The sequence below is a fragment of the Coenobita brevimanus genome, chromosome 55 (genome assembly GCF_032717465.1).
Source record: "Coenobita brevimanus isolate Jiangsu-jjx chromosome 55, ASM3271746v2, whole genome shotgun sequence".
NCBI lineage: Eukaryota > Metazoa > Arthropoda > Malacostraca > Decapoda > Coenobitidae > Coenobita > Coenobita brevimanus.
Genome location: NC_137008.1, coordinates 1,208,360 through 1,235,458, shown reverse-complemented (window position 1 = coordinate 1,235,458; position 27,099 = coordinate 1,208,360). Strand labels below are relative to the sequence as shown.

At 43.5% G+C, this 27,099-nt stretch overlaps 1 protein-coding gene across 1 annotated transcript in view; it reads left to right on the top strand.

Moving 5' to 3' along the window:
• Nucleotides 1-27,099, top strand: part of Ptp99A (Protein tyrosine phosphatase 99A) — a 220,633-nt gene that overhangs the window by 159,715 nt on the left and 33,819 nt on the right. The window contains exons 5-7 of the mRNA XM_080273510.1: nt 4,859-5,139; nt 19,833-20,098; nt 27,072-27,074. Coding sequence (XP_080129636.1) covers nt 4,859-5,139; nt 19,833-20,098; nt 27,072-27,074 — 550 coding nt within the window. The remainder of the gene's footprint in view (nt 1-4,858; nt 5,140-19,832; nt 20,099-27,071; nt 27,075-27,099) is intronic.

Below are 27,099 nucleotides of genomic sequence, written 5' to 3'. Positions count from 1 at the left end.
GTGAGTGGGAGTGTGTGGATTAGGTGTGAGTGGGGACGTGTGCAGTTGATTGATCAGTGTTGTTGGGAGTTTAGGGAGTGGAAGTGAGAGTGAGGCGGAAGGCGCGAGTGGAATTTGGTGGACATTTCTTGTGTGTGTGTGTGTGTGTGTGTGTGTGTGTGTGTGTGTGCGCGCGAGAGAGAGAGAGAGAGAGAGAGAGAGACTAAGCGTTTCGAAGGTGAAAAATGCTGTTCAAACAAAACTTTGTGTATTGCAACCAGTTCTGCCATAAGTTGCTGGGCAGATTAAGATGTGGAGAGGGAAAGCGAGGAGTGAGGGGGAGGGGTAGGAGTGGGAGGAAGTCGAGGGGAGGGGAGGAGAGGCAGGGGAAGGGGGATTAGAGCGATAGGAGAGAAGGGGAAAGGAAGAGATCATACGCAATACAACGAAGCGGTACTTTCTTCACAGTTTCCTCTTTCCCTCACTGTACTCTGTTCACCAAACCTCTTCACGTCCCACAAACTTCTCACTAACATTTATTTGCGGGGACTGTATGTGAATTAAAAATATATATTTAAACACAAAAATCGTTCGTCGTATGCTGGTTAGAAAAAGAAAATATTATCAGCTAAAATTATCATTGTCATTTAAATATATCTGAATCTTTTTTTTTTTTTTTTTTTTTTTTTTTTTAGCATAGTGAGATCGTCTTGCGTTTGCCGAAAGAAAATGAAAAATTCGGTCTTCAGTCGCAGTCAGAGAGAGAGAGAGAGGAAGCAGTGTGAGAAAATGTTACAGGGAGACGGGAATGGGTTTTGCAAAGAGGGGGTTGAGATCTGTGTTACGTAAGTGGGAGATTTGTGTGTGTGTGTGTGTGTGTGTGTGTGTGTGTGTGTGTGTGTGTGTGTGTGAGAGAGAGAGAGAGAGAGAGAGAGAGAGAGAGAGAGAGATTAGGTACGGTGTGGACGTTGTTGTGTGGAAGTGGGTGAAAGTGTTTTGTGGAAGTGGGTGGTAGTGTGGTGTAAGAGGTTAAGTGTGCTGTGTAGGTGAAGGTGTGGGTATGTAGTGGGTTGAAGCAATGGATGGGAATATGTCATGGGCGTATGAGTATGGGTGTATTTTGTGGCAGTGGTTATTGGTGTATGGAGGAAGGAGTGGGTGTGTGGTGTGCTGTGTGTGTAGAAGGATGGGGTTTTTGTGGGGTGTGGTGTGGATGATGGAGAAATGGGTGGGTTTGTGGTGTGGTGTGGTGTGGGTGTTGGAAAAATGGGTGTGTGGGTGGGAGTGGGGATGTGGTATGTTGTGCATGTTGCAGGAATGGCTGAGTGTATGATATGGAAGTGTAGTTTTTTTTAGGAATGAGTGAGGGTGTGGTGTGGGTGGTGTAGGAACAGGTTATTGTGTGTATGTGTGGTTTAGTGTGACGTGGGTGTTGAAGGAATGGGTATGTGGTATAGGGTGTGTGGAATGGTGAGTGTGTAATTGGTCTGGTATGATGTGGGTGTTGAAAAAATGGATGAGTTTGTGGTGTGGAAATGGTCATTCGGGAGTGGGTGAGTGAGTGGTCTGGGTATGGTGTGGTGTGGATATTGTTGGAAAGGAAGAGTGTTTTCTATGGGACTGAGTGTGTGGTGTGGGAGTGGGTGTTGCGGAATGGGTGTGTGATGAAGTGTGTGGGGTGGGTGTTGCTGGAAAGGAAGAGTGTTTGATGTGGGACTGGGTGACTGGGTGATATGATGTGGTGTGGGTGTTGAAGGAATTAATGAGTGTCTGGTGTGGGAGTGGGGGTTGCGGAGTGGGTGTGTGCGTGTGGTGTAGTGTGTGGGGTGGGTGTTGTTGGAAAGGAAGAATGTTTGATGTGGAACTGGGTGACTTGGTGATATGATGTGGTGTGTGGTGGGGGTGTTGAAGGAATTTATGAGTGTCTGGTGTGGGAGTGGGAGTTGGTGGTGGCGTGGGTGTGTCAGGAGCAAGAGGGGTGTCAGAAGTACCAGTCGCGTGTCAAAGTGTAAGCCCCCTTGGCCCTCCCTTTCACCGTCATGCGTGCCTTCCTGCCTCACTGCTTAGCCTCACAGGTTTCATCACAGCGGGAGAGCGTGGGACATTCTGCACCTTCTAGCGTTTTTTACATTAGTTCTCCTTGATTAACAAAGTGTGAAGGGGTGGCAGAAGGTAACGGGAAGGATTGGTAACGAGGGGAATGGAATTAAGAATGATAGAAAGACCCTGTAATATAGTGAAATAGCCATGTTTAGTAACGGAGGTAATGACAGGAGAAATTAAGGGCAGTAACAGGTAACGGTGGTTCAAGAGTGTTACTGATGTACAAGTAACAGGTAGTAGACATCAACCCTGCCAGACAGATATTTTCCTAAGCAGATTAAATCGTACGGAGGTAGTCATATTGAAATAAAAAAAGGTTGCGAAAAAATGATAGAAAATTTACATGCATTAGTAATTAAGGGAAATAGTAGTAATGGAAATAATAGCCAGCGTACTGTGAAGGTGGTTAAGGGGTATAACAGTGAGGAATGCACTGTAATAACCATTTATGATTTTGAGAAATTTTGACAGCTGATTTATTTTGTATACTGTTTCGGGTAATGATAAAATATTGTAGTTTATAGAAAAATAATGATAAATTACTATAAATTCGTTTGTATGTGAATAATAATATATAAATTACAGTATGCTGATGAAATATGCTAGTTTCTGTAATTTGGAACCTCTAGGGTATACTGAGCATGCGTCACACACACACACACACACACACACACACACACACACACACACACACACACACACACACACACACACACACACACACACACACAAACACACACACACACACACACACACACACACACACACACACACACACACACACACACACACACACACACACACACACACACACACACACACACACACACACACACACACACACACACACACACACACACACACACACACACACACACACACACACACACACACACACACACACACACACACACACACACACACACACACACACACACACACACACACACACACACACACACACACACACACACACACACACACACACACACACACACACACACACACACACACACACACACACACACACACACACACACACACACACACACACACACACACACACACACACACACACACACACACACACACACACACACCGAGATCGCCATTCAAACAAACTTACCGCCAGAGTTAAAAAGAGAATATCCACCTTCAGCAAGACCCCTGGGCCATTATCCTCTACTCCTTTTCACCTTCTAGTCCTCATCATATCGATATTTTTTTTTTTTTCAGTAATTCTAGAAGGCCTGTGACATAAATATATATTGAACAGTAAAGTCGATAGTTTATTTTTTCCCCTTTACCACGTGTTTCTTTTCATTTCTCTCTGTTAAGAAATTATAAGTGAAATAATATGGAACGATGATGGCGGGAAATATTCGTATTAATGTACGATATGTTAGTACTGGGAAGGGAACAGCAAGAATAATGGAGGAGGTTTAAAGAAATGGGTTGTTTTGTTGCGTACGAGTGTGTGTGTGTGTGTGTGTGTGTGTGTCATCAAAACACTCGCACCAGTCACTGTGTCACCACGTCCACAAACTATAACCTTTACTTCTTGCTCAGTCTGGAGAGCCTAACACCTACTTCCCTTCACATCCAAAAAACTCATCCTTCTATCACCCACATCTCCTAAGACTAACTACAGCTTCCACATCTTACACGTTACCATTTCTTCTATGCTCATAACTAAAACCCTTGAATGCGATGATACATTTTCTGTTGTATTCTTGCTGTATCCTGGGTATTTTATTTAGTTTTGTAGATGTTTCGAAGTGTCGAGGTTGGATATAGTCTTCGTTAAGCGCTTTTATATGAGAGGCTTTCCGTAGGTTGCATAAACTCGCTTGGACGTAGCAAGAACTAACTTAATCGGGGATGATCTGTGTAGCGTTCCAATAAAACTCATGTCTGTATGCTGTGGGACCGGCGCAGTCAGCTGGTGTGGGCGGGAGTGTGACGTCGGGAAAAGGAAATGATGAAATGAAGCCAGGAAATGATGAAATGAAGCAAGATGGAGATCGATAACGCCGCAGCCTACGAGAAATGACCCGGCGGAGTGGAAGCAGAGCGTTGTATAAGGACCACCCTGTTAGATTTGAGGGCTTGTTTCCTGTTTGACACTACCTCCGGAAGCCCTAACCCCCATTTCGTATTTACCACGAATTAATAAGATAGAAGATTTATGCTTGTTATTTGATGTGAAGGTAGAGTTCACTGTTTACCATGTTATCCACTGATGCTGACCAATTCTTGCCTCTCGTCCACAGTTGCTAACCCATCTTGTCCACCCCTACAGATTCTCCCACTTACCCACAGCCTGCTACCCCACTCCTCCCTCTCCACCTGTCACCCCATCATGCCCTCCCCACAGTGCTTACCCCTTCTGCCCTCCCCACAAATACCCCATTCTACCCCTTCCTCAATTATTATTTCCCATTCCCACTGATTTTTTCCCTCCCACAGAGATTCATTCCCTCTTTTACAGATTCCTCCCCTTCTCCACAGATTCCTCCTCTTCTCCACAGATTCCTCCCTTCCCCCACAGATCTTGCCCCCCTTCCCACAGATAACAACACTCCCCCAATAGATCTTTCCCTCTCTCCCCCTCTCCTATAGATGCCCCTCCCCACAGATTCCACTCCTCTCCTACAGATTCTTCCCCTTTCTCACAGATTCCTCCCCCACCACAGATTCCTCCCCTCTTCCACAGATTCCTCCCCCACCACAGAGTCTCCCCCTCGTGCTAACTCCCTCTCCCATACCCCCACAGACCCCAACACCCAGTTTAAGGTGTGGACCAAGGCGTTCACGCAGCGCCACGAGGGCCGCTCATCCCTTCCCGTCTTCGTCTCCACCGACGTCTCAGGTCCCGGGGCTCCCATCATCTCCAACCTCAGCTGCCAGGCCGACGCTACCATCTACCTGCAGTGGCTACGGCCGGAGGTGCTCTACGGGACCGTCGATCTCTACTACATCTACTACAGGCCAGAGGATTCGTTCGAGTTTGAGGAGATCGCCGTCAACTCTGTCAACAATCGCGTCCAGCACAATGTGAGTGGATCGGTGGTGTGTATGTATGTATTTTGCGTATTTATTTATTTTTTTCTGTATTTATTTGAGTATTTATATCTATTTATTTTTTTTATTAGTACTTTATGAAACCTCTGATTTGATGACGTATTCATCCTCTCATTCCTGCCATGTATAGACGATTTATTTACAATTTATTGACTGCAGGGGTTATGTATAGCCTCCATATACCCTTTCACAGTACTCGTGTAGGGGCAACGGAAATAAGAAACGTTACCGTATTAAAGGGAAACAGTATTAAAGGGAAAAACTATTAAAGGGAAACAGTATTTAAGGGAAACAGTATTTAAGGGAAACTATTAAAGGGAAACAGTATTAAAGGGAAAAACGGTATTAAAGGGAAAAATAGTGTTAAAGGGAAACAGTATTAAAGGAAACAGTATTAAAGGGAAACAATATTAAAGGGAACATTATTAAGGGAAACTATTTAAGGGAAAAACAGTATTAAAGGGAAACAGTTTTAAAGGGAAAAACAGTATTAAAGGGAAACTATTTAAAGGGAAACAGTTTTAAGGGAAACTATTAAGGGAAACAGTATTAAAGAGAAGAACAGTATTAAAGGGAAACAGTATTAAGGGAAACTATTAAAGGGAAACAGTATTAAGGGAAACTATTAAAGGGAAACAGTATTAAAGGGAAGCAGTTTAAAGGGAAACAGTATTTAAGGGAAACAGTATTAATCCTACAACATATACAGTACCTTACAATCCAACCCAGCTTTCAACCCTTTTGATGTGTACGACTCAGGGCATAGACTTAATGACCCGTTACCTAAGGCCCAGTTGTCTACCCTGAGTCACATACTTTCACATGTTACCTCTTCGGCACTAATATCCATCTGAATACACGTTAGGGCATTCTTCATGGCTGGTACAGTGGAATGAGGAAGTTTTATGGTATATTGATGGGTTTCGTGGTATTTCAGTAAAAGTTAAAATGAAATTCAGAGTGGTCGCTGTTTTTGCGTGGGGTTGAACTCCCGTCCTTTCAATCAGTGGGCTAGATCTCTTACCACTTGACCACCACCTGTTCGGCCAGAGGATGTTTTTTATATTATTATTATTATTATTGTTACTTTTACTATTATTATTATTTATTATTATTATTATTATTATTATTATTATTATTATGATTATTATTATTATTATTATAAATCTAAAGAAACCAGGTTCACCATTTCTTCCTCAGTGTCTGGCTAAGTTTCACCAGGTGTCACGCAGTCCATTAGTGAAACCCCCCCCCCTCTCTCTCTCTCTCTCTCTCTGCTGGCGTCAAGGGCTTTACTGGATAAATAAAGAAAGAAAATAAAGAAAGAGTAAAAAGGAGAAAGTTTTTTTTTATCACAGAGGTAAAGGTACTGGAGTAGAAGATTATGTTGTTTGGGTTGAGAGGATTTACCGTAGCAACATCACCGTCATTCATACCTGCCGAGAGAGAGAGAGAGAGAGAGAGAGAGAGAGAAAGTCATAGTAGTAGAAAGGGATAGTGAATAAGGTAAATACAAATTATCATAATCCTGTGCAAAGAGAGAGAGAGAGAGAGAGAGAGAGAGAGAGAGAGAGAGAGATTGAAATATAATGGGATCTTCTGAAAACCACTTTATCGACGAGGGAAGAGGACGAAAAAGATGGAAAAAGATTGGTCAGGCGGGACAGATGGTGAATGGATAGGTGGGCAAGGGAACAGAGGAGTGGGAGGAGTGGCCTGGGGGGAGATGGAGGGGAGAGGGAAGGGGTAGGGGGTAAATTAGAAGGGGGGATGTAGAGGGGAGCAGGGGAGGGACGACTAGGTGGCTCGGTCGTGTTGGTACTGGCCTTATGCTCAGAAGAAGCGTCAGTTCGAGCCCTCTACCTACCACTGAGTTTATTGGGTTGGTGCTCACAAGGTATTAATGAAAGTCTGCAACAGTATAGCTAAACCTGCACCATACCACTCTACCTCTGCCTTCTGTGTCATCTGCCTGTCCTGCCATTTTAGCCTACGCCATACCAGTGTCTGCTGCCACTGTCCCTTGTTTCACCGTTTATTCCTTTGTGTCTGTCCCGCCCTCCTCTTAACCTACTCCATACCATTGTCTTCTCCCACCATCTTCTGTTTCATGGCGTGTGTCTTCCCCTTCTCCTAACCCCCTATGACCTACTGTTTTAAAGAGGAAGGCTTGGGGAACGAGAAACGCAGAGAGTTAAGGAGAAGGCTGGAGGAGCTGAGTGTTAAATATAGTTGTTGAATAACCGCCGTCTGTGACCGAGTAGACCCATCAACCGCAGGCAAGCAGCCACCCCTGCAGGGCTGTCCCGTTCAGTGAACCGATGTTCCCTTGCGGCGGTTGAAGAGGGTGGAGGTTTGGTCCCTGGCTGGACGCCGCATTAGCGTCTCCACCCAGTTAACAGGACCCAGCGTTGTTAAATAACGATTTCGTTGGTTACAGGAAACCGTTAGGCTTGTCACTTCGAGTAGAATCACCTGAAGTGGAAAAAGAACAATAAACAGTGATGAAGGAAGGCAGATAGGGGAAAAAAAAAATGATAGAGGTGAAAGAAGAAGTATGCAGCACAACATCAAGTGAATGGATAATGGTGTCTAGCTCCTACCACCAGTGTGGAAATGCAGAGGGAGGAAATAAGACAGTGGAGAAGAGAGGTACAGCTGGACTGAAGAAAATCACCCAGCGGCAACAACCACAATAAAATACCTGAGTGTGGCAGCAGCAGCAATGAACCTTTTAACCCGAGAACTTTATTTTTTTTTTCATTTATTCTTATTACTAAACGGTAATATTAACAGCAGGAGAAAGTTCAAAGTGGAGGGGTTAAAGATGGCCAGCATGAAACGCTTAGGTATTAGAGGTCTGAAGCAGAGTCTAATCGTGTGAAGGGAGCAAGAGTTAAATAAAATAATCTTGGAGGGGTTTAAAGTGCCAAAGGTAGGGGAAGGGGATTGGTGAGGGGAGGGGGAGGTGGAGTGGGGCAGTGAGTTACGAGAAGTGAGCGGGGGAGGCAGTGGAGGTTTGGGATTCCTTGTGGGTGTGGGAAGGACAGGAGAGCAAGGAAGGTGAGCCTGGGATTGGGGTGGGGATTGGGTGAACTTGGGATAAGGTAAGAACGGGGACTGGATGAACTTGGGATTAGGAAAGGGTGGGAACTGGATGAGCTTGGGATTAGTGAGGATTAGAGGAAAATGGAAGAGGATGGTGGGGTGAAAGGAGTAAGGAAGCTAAACTACTTCAATCCGAGAACGTATTTCCGAGTCTGTGCATGCCATCCCTAGACAGTTTCAAATGGAGGAGTTAGTGAAGGCAACATTTAACACCCTTTCTCCAAAAGTAAATAAATAAATAAATAAATCTTAACTGAAATCATGTCGTAGAAAGAAAAAGAAAAAGGTTATAGGATTTGAGGGGTTAAAGAAGCAATGGACAAGGATCATAAAAGTGAGGAAGAGTGAGGAAAGGGAAAGAATCTAAATTGCTGTGAACTTGATGTGTTTGGAAAGATTTCGGTGATCGAGGGAATTTAGAGATCAGAGAAGTTGGAGAGGATGCGGTGGGGGTGGTGTGGGGGAGAGAGGACCTAGAAGAAGCAAAGGAGGAGGAGGAGGAAGCGGGTGCATGTAAGGAAACGAAAGATTGGAAGGTAAAGGAAGTGAAAATGAGTACCGGGTATGTTGTTAATATGGAGGGTAAGTGAAGAGAAAAGTATGTTGTGAGTAGGATGAGGTTGGGAGGGAGGGAGGGGAGGAGGACAGAAAATTGGTGAATAAAAGGAAATAGGAAAGGGACTGGGGAGTAAAGGAGGTGAAATGCAAAAATGGGTCATGTAAACTGGAGGGTGTGTGAGGGGAGAAGGAGGTAAAAGGGACGAGGAAAACAGGAATGCTGAGGGAGAGAAAGCTGAAGAATTTAAGGGAATGAGCAAGGGATTTGAGAGTAAAGGAAGTGGGAAAAAAATGTGGCATGTTGTGAGATGCTGGAGGTGGGGGACGTGGAGGGGGAGGGGGTATGTGGGTTGCCAAGCGAAGGTTATGCAAGAGTGACCCTGTCTTACACCTGCCTTTCCCTTCCTCTCATTTATTCTCTCTCTCTCTCTCACACACACACACACACACACACACACACACACACACACACGAAAATAACGAAGCTCCAGACTTCACTCACAGTAATTTCCCATGTGTTAACGCTGAAATTTGGAACTGAGGCGGACAGCGGATCAGCAGATTAATAATAATTCTGATGATGATGACGATGACGATGATGATGATGATGATGATGATGGTGATGATGATGATGATGATGATGATAACTTGGAACAGGAAAATATAGTAAGAAATTTATTTGTATTTAATTAACTTCGGATTGAATCTACTTGTGTTGCTGTCTTGGAGTAAATAAAATGACGTGTTTTTTTTCTCCATAGTTTATCCTTGTTACTTCTAAACGATTCTTTTCAATTTAGTAAAAGGCTTCCTGTACCTAATGGGGTAATGGAGGCAATGTCTAACCCCTTCCAGTTAGATATGGTTCGCCAAAATTGATTGGAACCAGTAAATTGCAAGAGTGAAATAAACAGATGTCAGAGGGAAGTAATTACGTTGATGATGATGATGATGATGCCTTTAGATTTTGGACAGTAGCAGCTGGAGAGAGAGAGAGAGAGAGAGAGAGAGAGAGACTAGTCGAAGCCCTCTTGAGTTTATATTACCTCAAGTCTTTCCTTAGTAGGGTCACCACTCAACGCCGCCTTCACTCACCTGGTTAATTAAGTTACCTGCTGGGGGTGGAACTGCAGGTGTAGGTAGTCCTCTCCTTTAATCCACAAGACTTTCAATTAACTCTATCAGGGCACCATAGTAAGCATAGAGAAATAGTACTGGAATAATTACTATAACTCAAGTACTTGGAATGAGACCCCACCCATCCACCAATCCTCTGTTTCTCATCACTATAGTTCATTCACTTCAAGCTGGCTAAGATCTTCGTCCCTTTGTAGCGTAATCCCCTTCAGCTCGAGGGCGTTTTCTTTTATTTCAATCAAGACGATTTTATTTAACTTACAAAACCCACAGGTGTTCAGGGAGTTACTGTTGGCTGATCTCTCCAGTTCCAAAAATGTCTCCTTAGATTGCAAGAATAAAAGAATATAAGTCTTCACACAGCAGGAGTCAAAGAAAAAGTCCCCCAAATAAGAGTCACTGCAATGAGTCACCCCCAAAAGTCCCCTCAGTCAAGAGTCCCCTTTAAAAATGAGTCCCTAAAGTGTAAAGTCTCCCAAACGAGTTAAAAGTAAGTCTCCAGAATAATAGCTCTTTAAGTCTTCCAAATATGAGCCCTGTGTATCTCCTAAATAAGTATCTTCAAAGAGCCCCACATAAGTCCCAAAAGAGCCCAAAATAAGTCCCCCCAAGATCCCCTAAAATAAGGCCCCAAAGAGTCCTCCAGGAACCCCCAAGAAGCCCCAAAGAAGTCCCCCAAGAGCCCCCCAAACAAGTCCCCCAAGAGCCCCACCAAGCAAGAGTCCCTCCATGTGAGTCCCCCCCAAGCGAGAGTCCCCGAAAGAGTCCCCAAATAAGAGTCCCCCAACAAGAGTCCCCCGCCTCCTTTAGCTGAGGTGCCCTTGTATTACTCAGCTCTCTCCAAGTGTGCCCTTGACCCCTCCTCTTGCCACCCTCTTCCTGCATTGCTCTCCCTTCTCCTCTTCCTCCTCCTCCTTCTCCTCCTCCTTCTCCTCCTCCTCATCATCATCATCGTCATCATCATCAATCATCATCATCATCATCGTCGTCGTCGTCGTCAGTAATAATAATACGGATACCCTGTACGAATAATAATAATAATAATAATAAGAATATTAAGAATAAGAATAAGAATTTGATATCATCATCATCATCATATCGTCGTTGTCGTCATCGTAATCATCAATCATCATCATCATCATCATCATCATCATTTTGTCTCCCCCATCCCCTCCTTCATCCCCTTCTCCACCAGATGCCTACCATGAACAGAATATAATCGTGTGGTGACAGCAAAGAATACACACGTCTCTCTCTCTCTCTCTCTCTCTCTCTCTCTCTGTATTGCCTCATTATCAAATGTAAACAAATACTGAAGGTAGAAACAACGAAACAAAATGGTATATTAATGGTGAATGTTCTGAAAGCCTTTTTAAATCAGTTAATATTCTTTATAAATACTTCCCAGATTTATTATTTTTTTTTTTTATTTTTTTTTTTTTTTCTCGTTAGTTGAGGAAGGTCCCTAACACCTTTTCGTAAGCGATTTATTTTCTTTACACCCTACAGTCCTTGTCTGCTGCTTAAATCCTTCCAATATCGCCATACCATGCGCAGGTAAAGCACAAAAGGATATCAACCTGTCATATCCAACAATAAATCGCTGAAGAGGAGGTGTTAGGGAGCTTCCTTAGCTGCGAGAATTTGAGTCTCGGCCTTTTTTTTAATTGTCCATGCCTTCTTTATTCTATTTTTAATTTTATTTCATTCCAGCTAACGCCAGACGATTTTATTGAGCTGAGAGGAAGTCAAAATCATCACCCATTTCATATATATATTTGTCTGTCTATAATCTGACTCCTCATCTATATATATATATATGTCTGTCTTGTTTTTCTCCCCGTCATTTCTACATTACTCCCCCTCTCTCGCTGTCCTCCTGTTTTTCCCCTGATTATGTGTTATGGTAGTCTCATTTCTGTCTCTCTCTATGGTTTCCCTCCCCACCATCTTCACTATCTGATGTCCATTCCTACCCACGTTCTGTCCTTATGTTTGTCTTCCTAAAATCTTTTCATTGTCTTTTTTGTTTCCCTCATTCCTGTTATCATTTTTTTCAGTCTTCTTCCATCCTTCTCTTTCCCCATCCTTTCTTTATAATATCTGGCCCATAGTCCTTTCCTTTTTCTTCTCCCTATTTCCACTGTTTTATTTTTCACAGTGTCATCGTTTTGTTTTCCCTATTACGTCCCTTCATCTCACCATCCACCTCTCTATCCACTCAGTCTTCCCTCCACCCATTTATTTCTTCCTCCATCCATTTTTTTTTTCCCCCATGTCTCTTTCCTTCCTCCACCTTTTAACCCTTTCCTCAGTCCTTCGTTTTTCCCACTTAACGTTTTCTTCCACCATTTTCTTCCCTCCCTCCTTCCATCCCTTTCCCCTCCTTGTTTTCCTTCCATCTCCTTCCTCTTTCCCTCTTTGTTTCCTCCTGTCATCCCTCCTCTTTCCACCCTATCCATTTGACTGTCCTTTCCCTATCTTCATTCTCCTCTCTTCTTTCTCCCCTTGTTGAGGAAGCACAGTGGGGTTTGTACTTTTGTCTTTGTTTTACGGTATTTTTATTTATTCATTCATTTATTTATTTCTTCGTGTACGGCGGTTTTGACTTTTGACGTTACGATGTGGTACGGTAATCAGTCACTCAATCACTTATCATCGTCTTCCTCCCCTGCTTCCCCTCACTCTTCGTCCCACGCCCTCTTCTCCCCTCTCTTCCTCCCCTGCGTCTCCTTACTCTTCCTCTCTGACCTCTTCTCTTCTTACTTCCTCTTCCCGTTTTCTTCGCTCTTCCTTACTCATTTTCTATCCCTCCTCCTTTTCCTCTCTTATCTTTCCACTCCATTTCCCTACCTTACTTTAAGCCTTCCCTCAGCTCCTTCCCTCTTCTGCTGCCTCTCCCCTATGCTTTCCCCATCATCTCCCTCTCACCCCGACCCCTCCCCCATCCTTCCCCATCCCCTCCCCCATCCTTCCCCATCCCCTCCCCCTCTCCAATCCTCTCCCATCCTTCCTCATCCCCTCCTTTTCTCCACATCCCTCTTTATCCCCTCTTACCCACCCTTTCTATTCACTCGCTTCCTCATACTCCACTTCCTTCTTCTCTTCCATCTTCTATTTCTTCTCGCTTCCTTCTCCTCCCTTCCCTTCCCTTCCCCGAGACTCCCCTTCCTCCACATTTTTTCGTCCCTTCCTTCGCTTTCCTATCCTTCTCCTCTCCTTCCTTTCCTTTTCCATCCCTTCCCTTCCTTCTCCTCCTCTTCCTTTCCTTCTTCATCCTTTCTCTCTCTCACTCCCCTCCCTCCTCCTCCTTCCCCTCGTACCATCTCCCTTCCTTCATTCCCCTACCTTTGATGTTATGAGAAGGTACCCCTCAGCGTAACTATATGATGCTTAAGTCCCCCCCCCCGTGTGTGTGTGTGTGTGTGTGTGTGTGTGTGTGTGTGTGTGTGTATTCTGATCTTTATCACCTTTATCTCATCCCTCCGTCGTTCCCCTCCCACCTTTCCTAACCCCACCTCCACACTTCTCCCTACCATATGTGTTTTGGTAGGCACACTGTTTTGGCAGGTATAGTACATGTTGTGGTAGCGATACTTAACCGTGCTTTACGTACAACATTAATAGTGCTAGTCGTGCAGGTGGGGGAGGGGGTTCCTGGTCGTGCAGGTGGGGAGGGTGGTGTGGTTGCTTTCTGTATGGTTGTAATTGTTATGGTTTTTGTGATTCTAGTTGGAACTATATTAACCCCATTAATATCTATCCATCTACCAACCTATCTATTTATCTGTCTCTCTATTACCCGATGCTATAAGGAGAGGCCACAAACAAATCACCTCCATGTCTCCGTGTCCTCTGCCATTTGGGTTCCTTCCCACCAACTCACACACACACCCCGTCTCTCATGCGATGACATTTGTTAAAACATCATACTTGGCAATATCTAGACAGGTATATTTACGTTGGGGTCGACCTTTCTAACTGGAGAAGGTTGAGACAGATAAAACAGGTCGAGACAGCCTGTATTATACCTTTCATTACAGCAAGTCTCTCCAAAGCATAAAAATCATCTGGCAGTGCAAGAATGTAGTGGAAATGAACGTCAGTGGATGGAAAAGACTTATTTCTTTAGCATGAGGACGATTTTAAGTTCATATTATCTCCAGACCATTGTGAAGGGGTAGATAATAGTGTGGTTGTTAGATATTAGGAATTCGTTTAGAAATTAGTTGATAAAATGTTAGGGTGTGCAGGTGTGAAGATAGGAGAGAGGAATGTGAGATGGTACGTCAAGCTTGTTTACACGTTGGAGGGATTTTTGTAACTGTATGAGTTATTGTTTGATTGATCTCTCTTGAAAGTCCTTCCTAACCAGAAAAAGTTTGGTAGTGGGGGTAGTGGTACATGTGGTTGTGGTGGTAGTTGTGGTGGTACTAACGTTAGTGATTGCTGTTTTGATAGTAAACTTGATATTAGTAATGTGGCTTTAGTTATGGCAGTGATGATATTGGTTGTAGATGTGGTGGAAGGATGCAGGTAAGTTGAGTGGTTGTGGTAGTGGTGGTGGAGGCGGTAATTGTGGTGGCGGTGGTAGCTGTGGTACTCTTTATAGCGGTCCTGAAGGTTGCTGCGGTAGTGGTGTGGTGGTGGTAATTCTGTGCACTGGCCAGGAATAGTGGTTGTCATGATGGTAGTAGGGGTAGTAGTAGTTGTGGTAGTGGTGTTAGTGATAGCATTAAACATAGTAATAATGGTGGGGTTATTGATATTAGTAGTAGTAGTAGTAGTAGTAGTATCTAAAGAATGGAATAGTAGTACAGGCGATAGTCATGGAATGGTGATGGTAGTAGTGATGAAAATAATGCTTGTAGTGGTGGTAGTAGTGGTGGTGATGGTGGTGGTAGTAGTGGTGTTGGTGGTAGTGGTAGTTGTAGTTGCAGTGGTGATGGTGGTAGTTGCAGTGATGATAGTGATGGTGGTAGTAATTGGGGTATGAACAGGAAGGAAGTGTGTCTTGATAGCATATTAACCTTTCCCCTCCCATCTCAGCCATCCTCACCTCTCACCCTCACTTCCCTCATTTCTCCTTCATCTCCCCGTGCCTCCCTCATCTCTCCATCTCTCCGTTACTTACATCTCTCCATCCTCTCTCTCATCCCTCCATCCTCTCTCTCATCCCTCCATCTTTCGGCACTCACCTCTTATGTCTCCACGCCTCGTCACCTGTCACCTTCCCCATCTCCCTTTTTTCTCTCCTCTCACCCTCCTAAACACACTTTTTTTCTCTCCCTCTTCACTTCTCATTATTCTACCCCTCCCTTTGCACTCTTAAACCACTCCCATCCCTCCTTCTAACCCTTACACCACTCCTTCCCTCCCTCCCTCTCTCCTTATCCAGCTTTCTCACTTTGATGTTTTCTTCGCCTCTCATCTCAACTCTACCTTCCTTCTCACCTCAGCCATTTTACTTCACACCCTCTTCCCCTTACCTCAACCCCCTCATCCCTCACCTCAACCCCCTCAATCCCTCACCTTAACCCCCTCATCCCTCACCTCAACCTCCTCAATCCCTTACCTCAACCCCCTCAATCCCTCACCTCAACCCCCTCATCCCTCACCTCAACCCCCTCATCCCTCACCTCAACCTCCTCAATCCCTCACCTCAACCCCCTCAATCCCTCACCTCAACCCCCTCATCCCTCACCTCAACCCCCTCATCCCTCACCTCAACCCCCTCAATCCCTCACCTCAACCCCCTCATCCCTCACCTCAACCCCCTCATCCCTCACCTCAACCCCCTTATCCCTCACCTCAACCTCTTCACACCTTACCTCAGCAACCTCATACCTCAGTCCCCTCACCCGTCACTTCTTCCCCCCCTTTCGTCACTTCACCCCCCTTCCTCCCTCTCACTCCCTTCCCCTCTCACACCCATTCCTCTCACCCCCTTCCCCTCACTTACCCCCTTCCCCTCACTTACCCCCTTCCCCTCACTCACCCCCTTCCCCCCACTCACCCCCCTTCCCCTCACCTGCCACCCCCATACCTCTCACTACCACTATGTACACGTCTTTCCCATCTCCTCTCTGTGTCTTCCCTTGCCACGCTGTCTTCTAATTAGTCTTCTCTCTCTCTCTCTCTCTTTCATCTCGTGTCTCTTAATTATCCACACCTTTTTCACCTCTCACCATTAATCTCACTTCGTCTATATTCATTTGTCCCTCCTTTCTCTTCTCCCTCCCTCTCCTTTCTCTCCCATCTCCATTTTCACCCCCCTCTTTTCTCTCTTCCTCCCGTTTCTCCCATCCTCCCGTTTCTCCCTCCTCTTGGGACCGAGTGATATCCGGAATTAACCCTTCATCATGCTGGCGAAGTACACAAATGGAAAAGAGTTGTCTAGTGGGAGTGATGGATGTCAAAGTCGATGTTTTATATTGGTTATATTTGAAAGTCCGGGTCTGTAGATATTATAGCGGAGTGTGGGCGTATTTTGACTAGTAAAAATATAGTACATACATACATACATACTCTCAGACAGCACCCATTTAAATATCCGCCATATTGTGGGTTTGAAAATTGAACCGTAGAATCAGTGCACACGAAGAACGCGAGACGAACACGCTAGCACGTTCCTTCCCTTCGTTTGTTTATCTTTCTACTTTCCTTATAGTCTTCGTTCATGGTTCTTTCTTTCCACATTTCATTCTTTAGTGTCTACAATTACTATTTCTCTGTTCTCTTTTGTTCCTGTATTCCGTCGCTGTATTCTTTCAAACCTTCTTCTGTTTCATGTTTTTTTTTTTTCTCCTGTCTCCCCGCTTTTATTTCCCTATATATATCTTCCTCCTGTCTTATTCGTTCCTGCCTTCCCTCTATCCTTCTTTCCTCCCACCTTTCCATCCTTTCTTCACAAATTTCTTTTCGTCCATCCCGTCTTTCCTTCCTTCCCTTCGTCCATCCCAGCTTTCTCTCCTTCCTTCCCTTCGTCCACCCAATCTTTACTTCATTCCTTTTTCCCTCCGTCCCTTTTTTCTCCCTTCCTCCTCCTCTCCCTCCTCCTCTCCCTCCTTTCCTTCGTTCGTTCGTTCCTTCCTTCCTTCCTTCCTCCCTCCCTCCCTCCCTCCCTCCCCCCTCCCTCCCTCCCCCCTCCCTCCCCCCCACACCTTCCTCCCATTTTCTTTCCCTGCCTTCCTCCTTTCCCTTTCATTCATTCTGTCATTCATATATTCATTCACATGCCTCACCATATCTTCCTCCGCTTCCTCCTGTGTACAGCCACCTTTCTTTCCTGTCCTTCCTTCTCTTTCCTCCCCTTCTTCCTTCCAGTCCTTCTTCCTTCCTTCATCTCTCCCTTCTTCCTTCCGTCTTTCACGTTACACCACCGCTGATTCCTCCTGTACCGCCACCTTCTCCTCCTTCCTCCCTCCCTTCCGTCCTCCCTCTAGCACCCACCCTTCCTATAGGCCTAATATATGTTGACAAGGCTCATTCCTCTTGCCCTCCCTACTTCCCTCTCTATCACCCCGCTTTCCTCCCTTCCTCCTCTCTTTCCATGCTTTCTTCATATCTTTCTTTTGCCTTCCATCCATCCTCTCTGCCAAACTTTTCCTTTTTCTTCTTCCTGGTGACCCCCCTCCTTACTACCTTCCCTCCCTCCCTCCCTCCCTATACTTCTTTTCCTCTTACATCGATCCCTCTCTCTCCCCTGCCTTCTTCCTGCTTCCCGCTCTCCCTCCTTTTCTTCCTGCTTACCATCTACCTTCCCTGTTGCACACTTTCTTCATATATTCGTTTCATTCTTTTTCTTTTTCATATTATCCTACTTTTCTCCTGTTTTCCATTCTACCGATGCTGCATTTTCTCCCTATTTCCTATCTTTATCAGCTGCGTATCTCCTTTTTCCCAGTTTCACTATGTTTTCCTCTCTCTCCTTTTTTTTTTTTTCTTGTAGTGCCTCTCTCCCGTCTTCCAACCCACAGCCTTCCCTCCTCATTCACGGATAATCCCAACTTTAAATGCCTGTCTCTTTCCCTGACCAAACTTTCCTTCATCCATTTTCCCCTCCCATCCCTTCCCCCTCACTCGTCTTCCCCTCATTCCCTCCCGCTACTGCTTGTCCAGTTCCCCTTCATATCTCCGTCCTATCTTCTCGTCATCTTTCCTTCCTTCATGTTTTTTTTTTCTTTACACCATGCGCTTTTCTTTTGTTGTTCAGCATCTCTTGTATATTTCCTTCCTGTCCCCTATTTTCCTCTCCTCCATGCATCTTTAGTCCGGCCCCCCCATGTTTCTCCCTTCATGTGCTCCCATGTTCTGTACCATCATTCCATACACTTCCTTTCTCCGAATTCTCTCCACAATTCCCCTCATTCTTTTATGATATTTTTTCTTTGCACTATATTTTCTTGTTTGTCAGTTACTCTTTCACACACACCTTCCTTGTTACTTATCTATATTCCTTCCATTCTTGTACGTTCATTCCTGTACAATTATTTTTTTCTCGCATTTCCCATCCCCTTGCTATGTTTTTGCATTTTCAGACTTTTCACATCTTTGATTTTTTTTCTCCCCGTAATAATATACCTCAGGTATAGGCGTCGTCCCACTTATCTTGCCTTCCCATTTTGTTCTCTTCCTTTTTTTGTCTTCTGTATCTTCATCCTATAATCCTATAACTCATATTTGCTTGTCAGGTTGAATACTGTATACTCTTCATCTCTCAGCCAGAGTGTTTTCTGTACAGCACATTTAGAGGTACAGAATATGTACTCTCCCAGGATATCAGGAAGAATACTGTTCTTGGTTTTATTTAATGTCTGCAGCATACAGTACTTTTCAGATGCACACCGAAGCTATACTATTATTGTACAGTATACCAGATGGAACATGTTTCCATCTAATGTATTGTATGCTTTCTGTATCATATGTACTGCACGGTACTTCCTTTATTTGTAAAGACTGTAAAACTTTATTTCAACTTCGTTTCTACATGTTATTGACATTTTCAATAAAGACACTTTTTGTGTGTGTTTGTGTACCATCAGTGCTCTTTATACTAGTAATGCAGCACAGCAATGTAGCCTCAAAAGTTTAATGACCTACAGCTTTTCTTTGAACTTGAACTGCTGCTGTGTAGTTTGTATTGGTCTTCCTAATAATCCATTAAAGAAAGTTTACTTTGTGTTAAATAGGGCAGCAAGGCTTATCTTCAATCTCCATCTGAGAACCCCCTCTACTGTACCTCATTTCTAATTGAGTTGCACTGGCTGCCAGTAAAAGCTATTATAGAATTTTAACTATTTCTTATGATTTTCAAGGTTCTTAAGTATGGTAAACTGCAGAATCTTGCTGCATTGTTAAAGCTTCTGTTGACATGCCAGGGTGTGGTGCAGGTGTTGGAGTGCAGATGATCCTTTGTGCTTCATTGAACTGGGATCTGTTCAGTTATCCTTCTCTAATCCATCATTTTCCTGTGTGACTCCTAGGTTATATAATATACTGTATTGCCATTATTGCTGATACAGTTGACATTTGTTCAGTCTTTTAAGGTTAAACACAGAGCCTTTCTCTTTTCTTGAAGATGCAGTCGTGAAAGACATGTTATGGTGGATGATTATGAGGTTTAGCAGTTAACTCTTTTGCAGGCGAAGTTTGTGTTGTATGTGAATAATGTCACAGTTCTTGTACTGTAGTTGTAAAGGTACAAACGGGTTTTAAAAAACAGTAAATTCTTTATGGGAGAACTCGCTCATAACCAAAGACCAGGTTGTTGTTGTTGGTATTCTCTCTCTCTCTCTCTCTCTCTGTATATGTATGTATTACTGTTTGCTATAAAATACTGAGTGTTCATTTTTCCTTTGCAGTTTCTCCTGACAAACCTGAGCTACAACACTATGTATGAGGTCAAAGTGCGAGGGGGCACATATTCCCGTTTCTTCTCTGAAAATAACAAGACATATAAGGGCCCTTTTTCACACACACGCAAGATCTACCTGTATCCTGACTGCCACCGTGCTCCACACCCCAGCGCAGAAATGGCAGGCTTTGAGATGAGTGCAGGCATTGTGGCTGGTGTAGTGTGTGCTACCTTTGCCCTCTTCCTGCTGGTGGTGGCCATGATAATATGGAGGTCAGTAACACAGATCAGGCTATGTCACTTTTGTATTGCTGTTACACACATGGTACGGACACACCTCCCAGCTCGAAAAGTTCATTAATCAATTCTTGAGACGGTTCGCTGACAAATCATTAAGCAAGTTAGTCAGAATAAGAAATGATTAGAATACAATAAAACAAGTGCCCCCCCACCCCCCCATTTTTTCACATCAGTCCATTCTATCCCCATAATGTAATCTTAAGAAATGTAGGTCTACATTCTGCTTTCAAATACCTGGTTCCCTGATCACTGATTCTGCATTAGCATTCCCAGCATATAGTGGAGGCCATATTTATTGCCAGTATCTGTAGTACAGTACTGGATGTATTTTATGATATTGTACATCTGCTTACGATATATTAATTTCATACCTTCAGATGACTCTACTGAGTGACAAGCCAAATGGGCAGTATATCAGGAACATACAGTATTTATTACACATGGGTGGTTAAGCATATAAGCAACATTATCCCTAGGGCTAGAGGAGAAAGAAGACTGACTCTTATTCTTCATGTGCTGAAGATCCTAAAAAGAGTATGGTAAGGATCACAGTTGCCCAGAGTTGGTTCAGATGGCTTTGTAGCCGGAACCTGTGCATGGTCTGGCTTCAGTAAAATTAATGTGAAAGAAGAATACAAAAGAATAGAAAGTGAAAATAGAAGGAACATACAGCGTGATGGTTGATTGTAAATTGAAGATATAAAGGATTGAAGGTAATGAATAGGAAGGTGTGACATATGTAAGATTAGGCACGAGCACGTAATATAATAGATAAAGTGGAGCTGATGAACCATGAATGCCAGAGAAGAATGAGGTGTTATAAATATCAAAATTGTTGTGATTGTTGCATATGCTTCCTGGAATGACAGGCATTGAAGATATTGACAGGTTTTAGGAGCAGCAGAATACTATAGTGTAGTAGGGCTCATGCCAAGGAGTCTTAGAGCTTTTATGTAGGGAAAGATATCATGGATCATTATGATGTGCCAGGGAGAATGGTAGTGGACAACTGCTGGAGGATATACATCTATAAGAAAAGGTTTTGCCTAAGCAGTTCATATTTTGATTACAAATACAGTGCCCTCGCACAGTGAACGAGTTTATAGGTGGCAGACGAGCTCGTTCACTGAGAACTCGTTCACTGTGAACAACATAGGGGAAAGACAGCATATGGTCGGCACCACTCCCTCAAAGTCCACTTTTTGAGCCATAGAGATGTACTAAAGGGTACATTTTAAACACATACAGTACAGATATATAAAATATAAAACACATGGTTATTTACCTTAAATGGTGCAGAAGCCAGTCCTGATTGGCTTGAATACGGGTGATTCCGAGGCAGGGAGATACTTCGTTCCCGTCGTCAGTCTCGCCCACATCACCTGACTGAACCACTTCCCCATGTGTCTGTACCTCTTTCACCTCTCCCATAAATCCTTCTAAGTCCAAAGATGACACCACTGACATCACATCATCATCTTCCCCAGGAAGTGTAGCAGGCGATGTAGAGGCAACTGGCTCCTGTTGTTCTTGAGTTCGTTAGTAGCGTGTGATGAGTGTTTTTCTTCTGTTGATTTCCATATTGTGCCTTTCAATGTAATGATGAAAAGTGGTTTTTACTCCACTGAGCACTTCCTGCGTCCTAAGGTAGCTGGTTTAATTTGTCTTGAACTCTTCACGCAGAACATCCACTGCCACTAGAATTTTACTGATCTTCGTCATAGGCAAATCTTCGTCCTCCACTGCATTCTGCTCAACAGGTTGCTCAGATCTGGCTTCTCATGCAGCATCTGCTGGGGGGGGGGGGTCATTCAGTATGGGAGATGGCAGTTATGGCCTATACTTTCCCCCGATTTCATTCACTCGGGGTTCAGCTTGTTCATTATGGTTTTGTGGACCTGATTATCCCCTGCTCATTCACTAGGTGAATCTTTTACTCTGAATTCGTTCACTGTGCGAGGGCACTGTACTGTAAATGCATAGATATATATGGCATTGTGAGATTGAAGAGAATGCTTTAAGAGTCTTGTTGGTTATGGTTTATGTTTAAAGAGAAGGTTGCTTTGTTATGTTAATTACTGAAGAATTGTGAGAGAATGGTGTGGAAGTTTATCTGACTGTTTGGTTGTGGCATGCGAGGTGAAATTAAAAGAAGAATAGAGAATATGGGGAGAGTGGAGCACTCTGTGAGAAAAATGAAAGTAAGAGTAGAGAAACAAATCAGTGGCAAGTGAATATTAGTGAAGGAGTTAGGATCAGTAAGTATTAATCAAATGGATGGGGAAAATTTGCAGAGCACATGCAAGGGGTTTATGGTTGGGAATGTTGAAGCCGTTTGTGGCCATGTAAGGGTGTCGACTACCAAGAGTAAACTACTTGGTGGGTTTGGGGGGTTGAAAGATCAGTGGAAGAAGAAAGGAAGAAGTTGTTTGCATAAATACGGTAAAAGAGTTTTGATGGAATGGAGAATATTTTGAGAGTAAGAAGCATGTGAAGAGGTCCGTTAAGAGAAGGAAAAATGAACAGATTTAGAGGAAAGTGAATGTAGACCATACTGAAAACAAGAAACTACAGCACAGTACTTCAGAAACAGGGCTACAGGAATGAAAATGGTGGGAGGTGTGCCCAGTGAACTGAGGAAGGCATAGGGTTAGATCCTGCATGGGAACTAAGTTATGAGATTGAGGAAGGATATAACTAAAAATTATGACCCATGGATAGCTGCCATGTGGTAATAGGACCTACAAAACCTGGCATGTGGTCTGTTGTTTCTAAATGTTATTGTAAGCATGTCAAAATATATGAATGTCTAAATAATTGGAAGAATGTATCTAATGAAAGTGCAGAATTTCTAACCAATGAAAGAGACATAAGAAGCATATGGAAAGAATGAAAAAAATAGTGAAAAGGAATAATGAGATCAGACTTGTGCTAAATATGATTAGATTTGATGGTGCACAAATAGGATATGTGGTGTGTGAGAATATGAAGACTGCTGTAAGAAGTTAACTGGGAAAGCTACAGCTGCTGTTGAAGTATATGCAGGTATGATAAAAGGTAACTGAGTGAATGGAATGAAACTTGGCAAATTAGAAGACCTAGATTAATAGAGCTGCATTAGTGATGTGGATGAAGACTCAGATGGTGCCTTTGTACAAATGTAGGGTGACCTAAGTGCAAAAATTAACATGGTGTCCATTGATAGAGTGTTGTAAGAAAAGTATAAGGAAAACTGAAATGGTGAAGATAAGGAAGATACAGTATCAGAATGTCTGGTGAGTGATGAATCAGTGTTCTGAGTGGTACATATTTGTGTATATCAAATATTTGTAGTGAGACAGATAATGGAAAGTGTTGGTGAAGAGGACAATAAAATATGGCTGTTATGGATCAGGAAGAAGTGTATGACAAGGTGAATAGACAGGGATTGTGGAAAGTATCAGGTTAAAATTGTGTGAATGGAAAAGTGACAACTACTTTATAACAGAGGTTCCCAAATGAGGGTATGCATACCCCCAGAGGTATGTGAAAGAGTTTTCATGTGTTACATCAGAGGATATTTTTAATTATGTTGTTTTATTTTATGAATGCATATGCAGACGCACACCTTATATATATTTCTTAGTTTACTATATTCTGTATTTTGTTATATCATCATCTTGGCCAATGTCTTGCCCCCATTTAGGAACCTCATGATAGGGAATGGCCATGTTAGAGCCACTCTGTCCTCACACAGCCTACCTCTCTCACCATCCCAAGCATTCCACTTTCTTTTCCTGCTCTCTGTCACTAATATACTGCTTCACTCTCATCTTCCATATCACATAAGGTCTGGCACATTCAACAATACCCTCGGTTTCAGTTTCAAACATTTTCTTTGGCATCCTGTTCTGAAAAAGGTTATTTCAACAGCATATAACCAAGAAAGTTGTCGGTCACTCATTGCCCAGGTTTCAACTATATGTGAGTGTCAGCAGTAAATCGCTTTCTCTGTGGTTCATCTTAACTTCCATACTGACCATCTTACCCTTTAGTCATTAGTCAACTTTTCTAACTTCCCTAAATTATCTCTCTTTAAACTGATATTCTATCTATCTATCTATCTATTGCCAGACGCCTCAATCCCATTTTGGGGTGGCCACAAACAAATCGCCTCCAAGTCGCCCTGTCCCCCGCCATTTCACTGCCCTGCTCCCAACTCACACCCCCCTCTCTCATATACCTCTCCACCCCATCCCTCCATCTCATCCTCGGCCTCCCCCTCCCTCTTCCCCCCTCCACCTCACTCACATACACTCTCTTCGTCAGTCTTTCGCCCTCCATCCTCTCCACATGGCCAAACCACCTCAGTGTGTTCCTCATAACGCTTCCTATCACATCCACATCTACACCACAACGCTCCTTTATATCCTCATTCGTCAGCCTGTCTCTCCACGTGACTCCACAGGCTCCTCTTAAACAACTCATTTCCACTGCTCTCACTCTTGACTTGTGTCCTTCCAACAATGTCCAAGCTTCACTTCCGTACGTTAGAGTTGGTATCACAATACTGTCATGTAGTAACTTTTTCACTTCCATGCTCACTTCCCTGTTTCTTATCACTGCTTTCAAGGAACCAGCAACCTTTCTTCCCTGCTGTACCCTTTCAAGCACTTCACCCTCCAAACCTCCATCCTTACTCATCACACTACCCAAATACTTAAACGTACTCACATTTTCCAATTCCTCACCATCTAACCTCGCTGTACATTCACTAACTTCACCTCTCTCAAAGACCATCACTTTACTCTTCCCTACATTCACCTTTAGGTTCCGTTTCTTACACACACTCTCTCAAACTCATCCACCAAGCCTTGCAGCTCCCCTTCGTCTTCACTCAACAACACAGTATCATCTGCAAACAACAGTACAGGGAGTTTCCAAACACTATCCTCTCTCACCAGGGCCACTCCAACATCCACTACCCTGCCTTGTACCTCTTTTATTACCCCATCCATGTACAGATTGAACAACCATGGAGACATGACACATCCTTGTTTCAAACCAACTTTCAAAGAGAAAAATTCACTTAGTTCACCATCCACATGCACTGCAGCCTTCGCACCATCGTACATACTCTTCACAGTATTCAACAACTTCCCATCTACTCCATATATTCTTAACACTTTCCACAATCCTTGTCTATCCACCTTGTCATATGCTTTCTCCAAATCCATGAAAGCTGCATACAACTTCTTTCCCTTCTCTAGAAACTTTTCCACTAAAGATCTAAGAATGAATATCTGATCTACACAACCTCTTCCCTTCCTAAAGCCTCCCTGTTCTTCTCCAACTAATTTCTCTGTTCTTTCTCTAACTCTGTCTGTAAGTATCCTACCATACACTTTTCCTATTATACTAAGAAGACAAATGCCCCTGTGATTACCACACACTTCTTTTTCCCCTTTTCCTTTTTTTTTTTATGTGAGGAAGAAGGAACCAAAGGCAACGAGTCTGCAAAACTGTTTCTTCCGAGAGAAAAACAAAATACAAGAGAGAGCCAAATTCCATTTTGCCTTATTTGCACAATCCTGCTCACAGTTATTGAAAATTATCAGCCTTCTTGTTCACCTCACTTCCTACTTTTTTTTTTTTTTTTATGTGAGGAAGAAGGAACCAAAGGCAATGAGTCTGCAAAACTGTTTCTTCCAAGAGAAAAACAAAATACAAGAGAGAGCCAAATTCAAGATCCGATCATTTCAAGATGCCTGGACACACTGCGTTTGAAAGACTGGAAATGATAGGAAGCAGGAAATACAGACAGGGGGAGACAGTTCCAGAGTTGACCTGTTGCATAAATGAAGGACTGGGAGTAACGGTTAACTCTTGCATTAGAGAGTTGGACAGAAAAGGGACGAGAGTTTGCTGCTAGACGGGTGCTACGCGTACGTCGTAGAGGTGGAGGAATGCATGCAGACAGTTCAGAGGAGCAGTGACCATTGAAGTAGCGATAGAAAAGAGATAAAGATGCAACAGTGCGGCGAAGAGACAGAGGTTGAAGGGAGTTAGTAAGATGAGGAGAGTTAATGAGGCGAAAAGCCTTTGACTCCACCCTATTGAGAAGAGCTGTATGTGGGGAGCCTCCCCACACATGATAGTTGTACTCCACACAGGGGCGGATAAAACTCCTGTATAGAGTCAACAATTATGCTTGGGTAAAGAAGGAACGGAGTCGGCTTAGCACACCCAGTCTCTTGGAAGCAGATTTTACAAGAGATGTAATATGATCTTTCCAAGATAAGTCCCGAGTAAACGAAACCCCAAGCATGTTCAAGGATGATGCAGGATTAAGCTGAATATTCTTAAACATTAGTGGGTATACCTGTTGAAGATTTTGTCGGGTTGATAGTTGGAAAAACTGAGTCTGTGATGCATTAAAAACAGCAAGATTATTTTTACCCCAGTTGGAGATACAAGCCAAGTCAGACATTAGGTGTGCCATAGCCTCATCCCTTGTTTGTTGAAGTAACTGCTGAGATGGACGTTGCAGGAATCGAATGGAAAGGTGAAGGGTGGAGTCATCAGTGTATGAGTGGATAGGGTTAGATGTACAGCTTAGAAGATCATTGATGAATAAAAGGAAGAGGGTTGGTGATAGGACAAAGCCCTGAGGAACACCATTGTTAATAGATCTGGGAGAAGAATGTTAGCCGTGTACAACAGCGGCTATAGAATGACCAGAAAGGAAGCTAGAAATGAAGGCACAGACAGAAGGATAGAAACCATAAGAGGGCAGTTTGGAAATTAAAGATTTATGCCAGACTCGATCAAAAGCCTTTGATATGTCAAGTGCAATGGCAAAGCTTTCGCCAAAGTCCCGAAAGGAGGATGACCAGGAATCTGAAAGGTAGGTGAGAAGATCGCCTGTGTAGCGTCCCTGATGGAACCCATACTGACGATCAGAAAGCAGGTTGTGATAGGAAAGATGCTTTAAA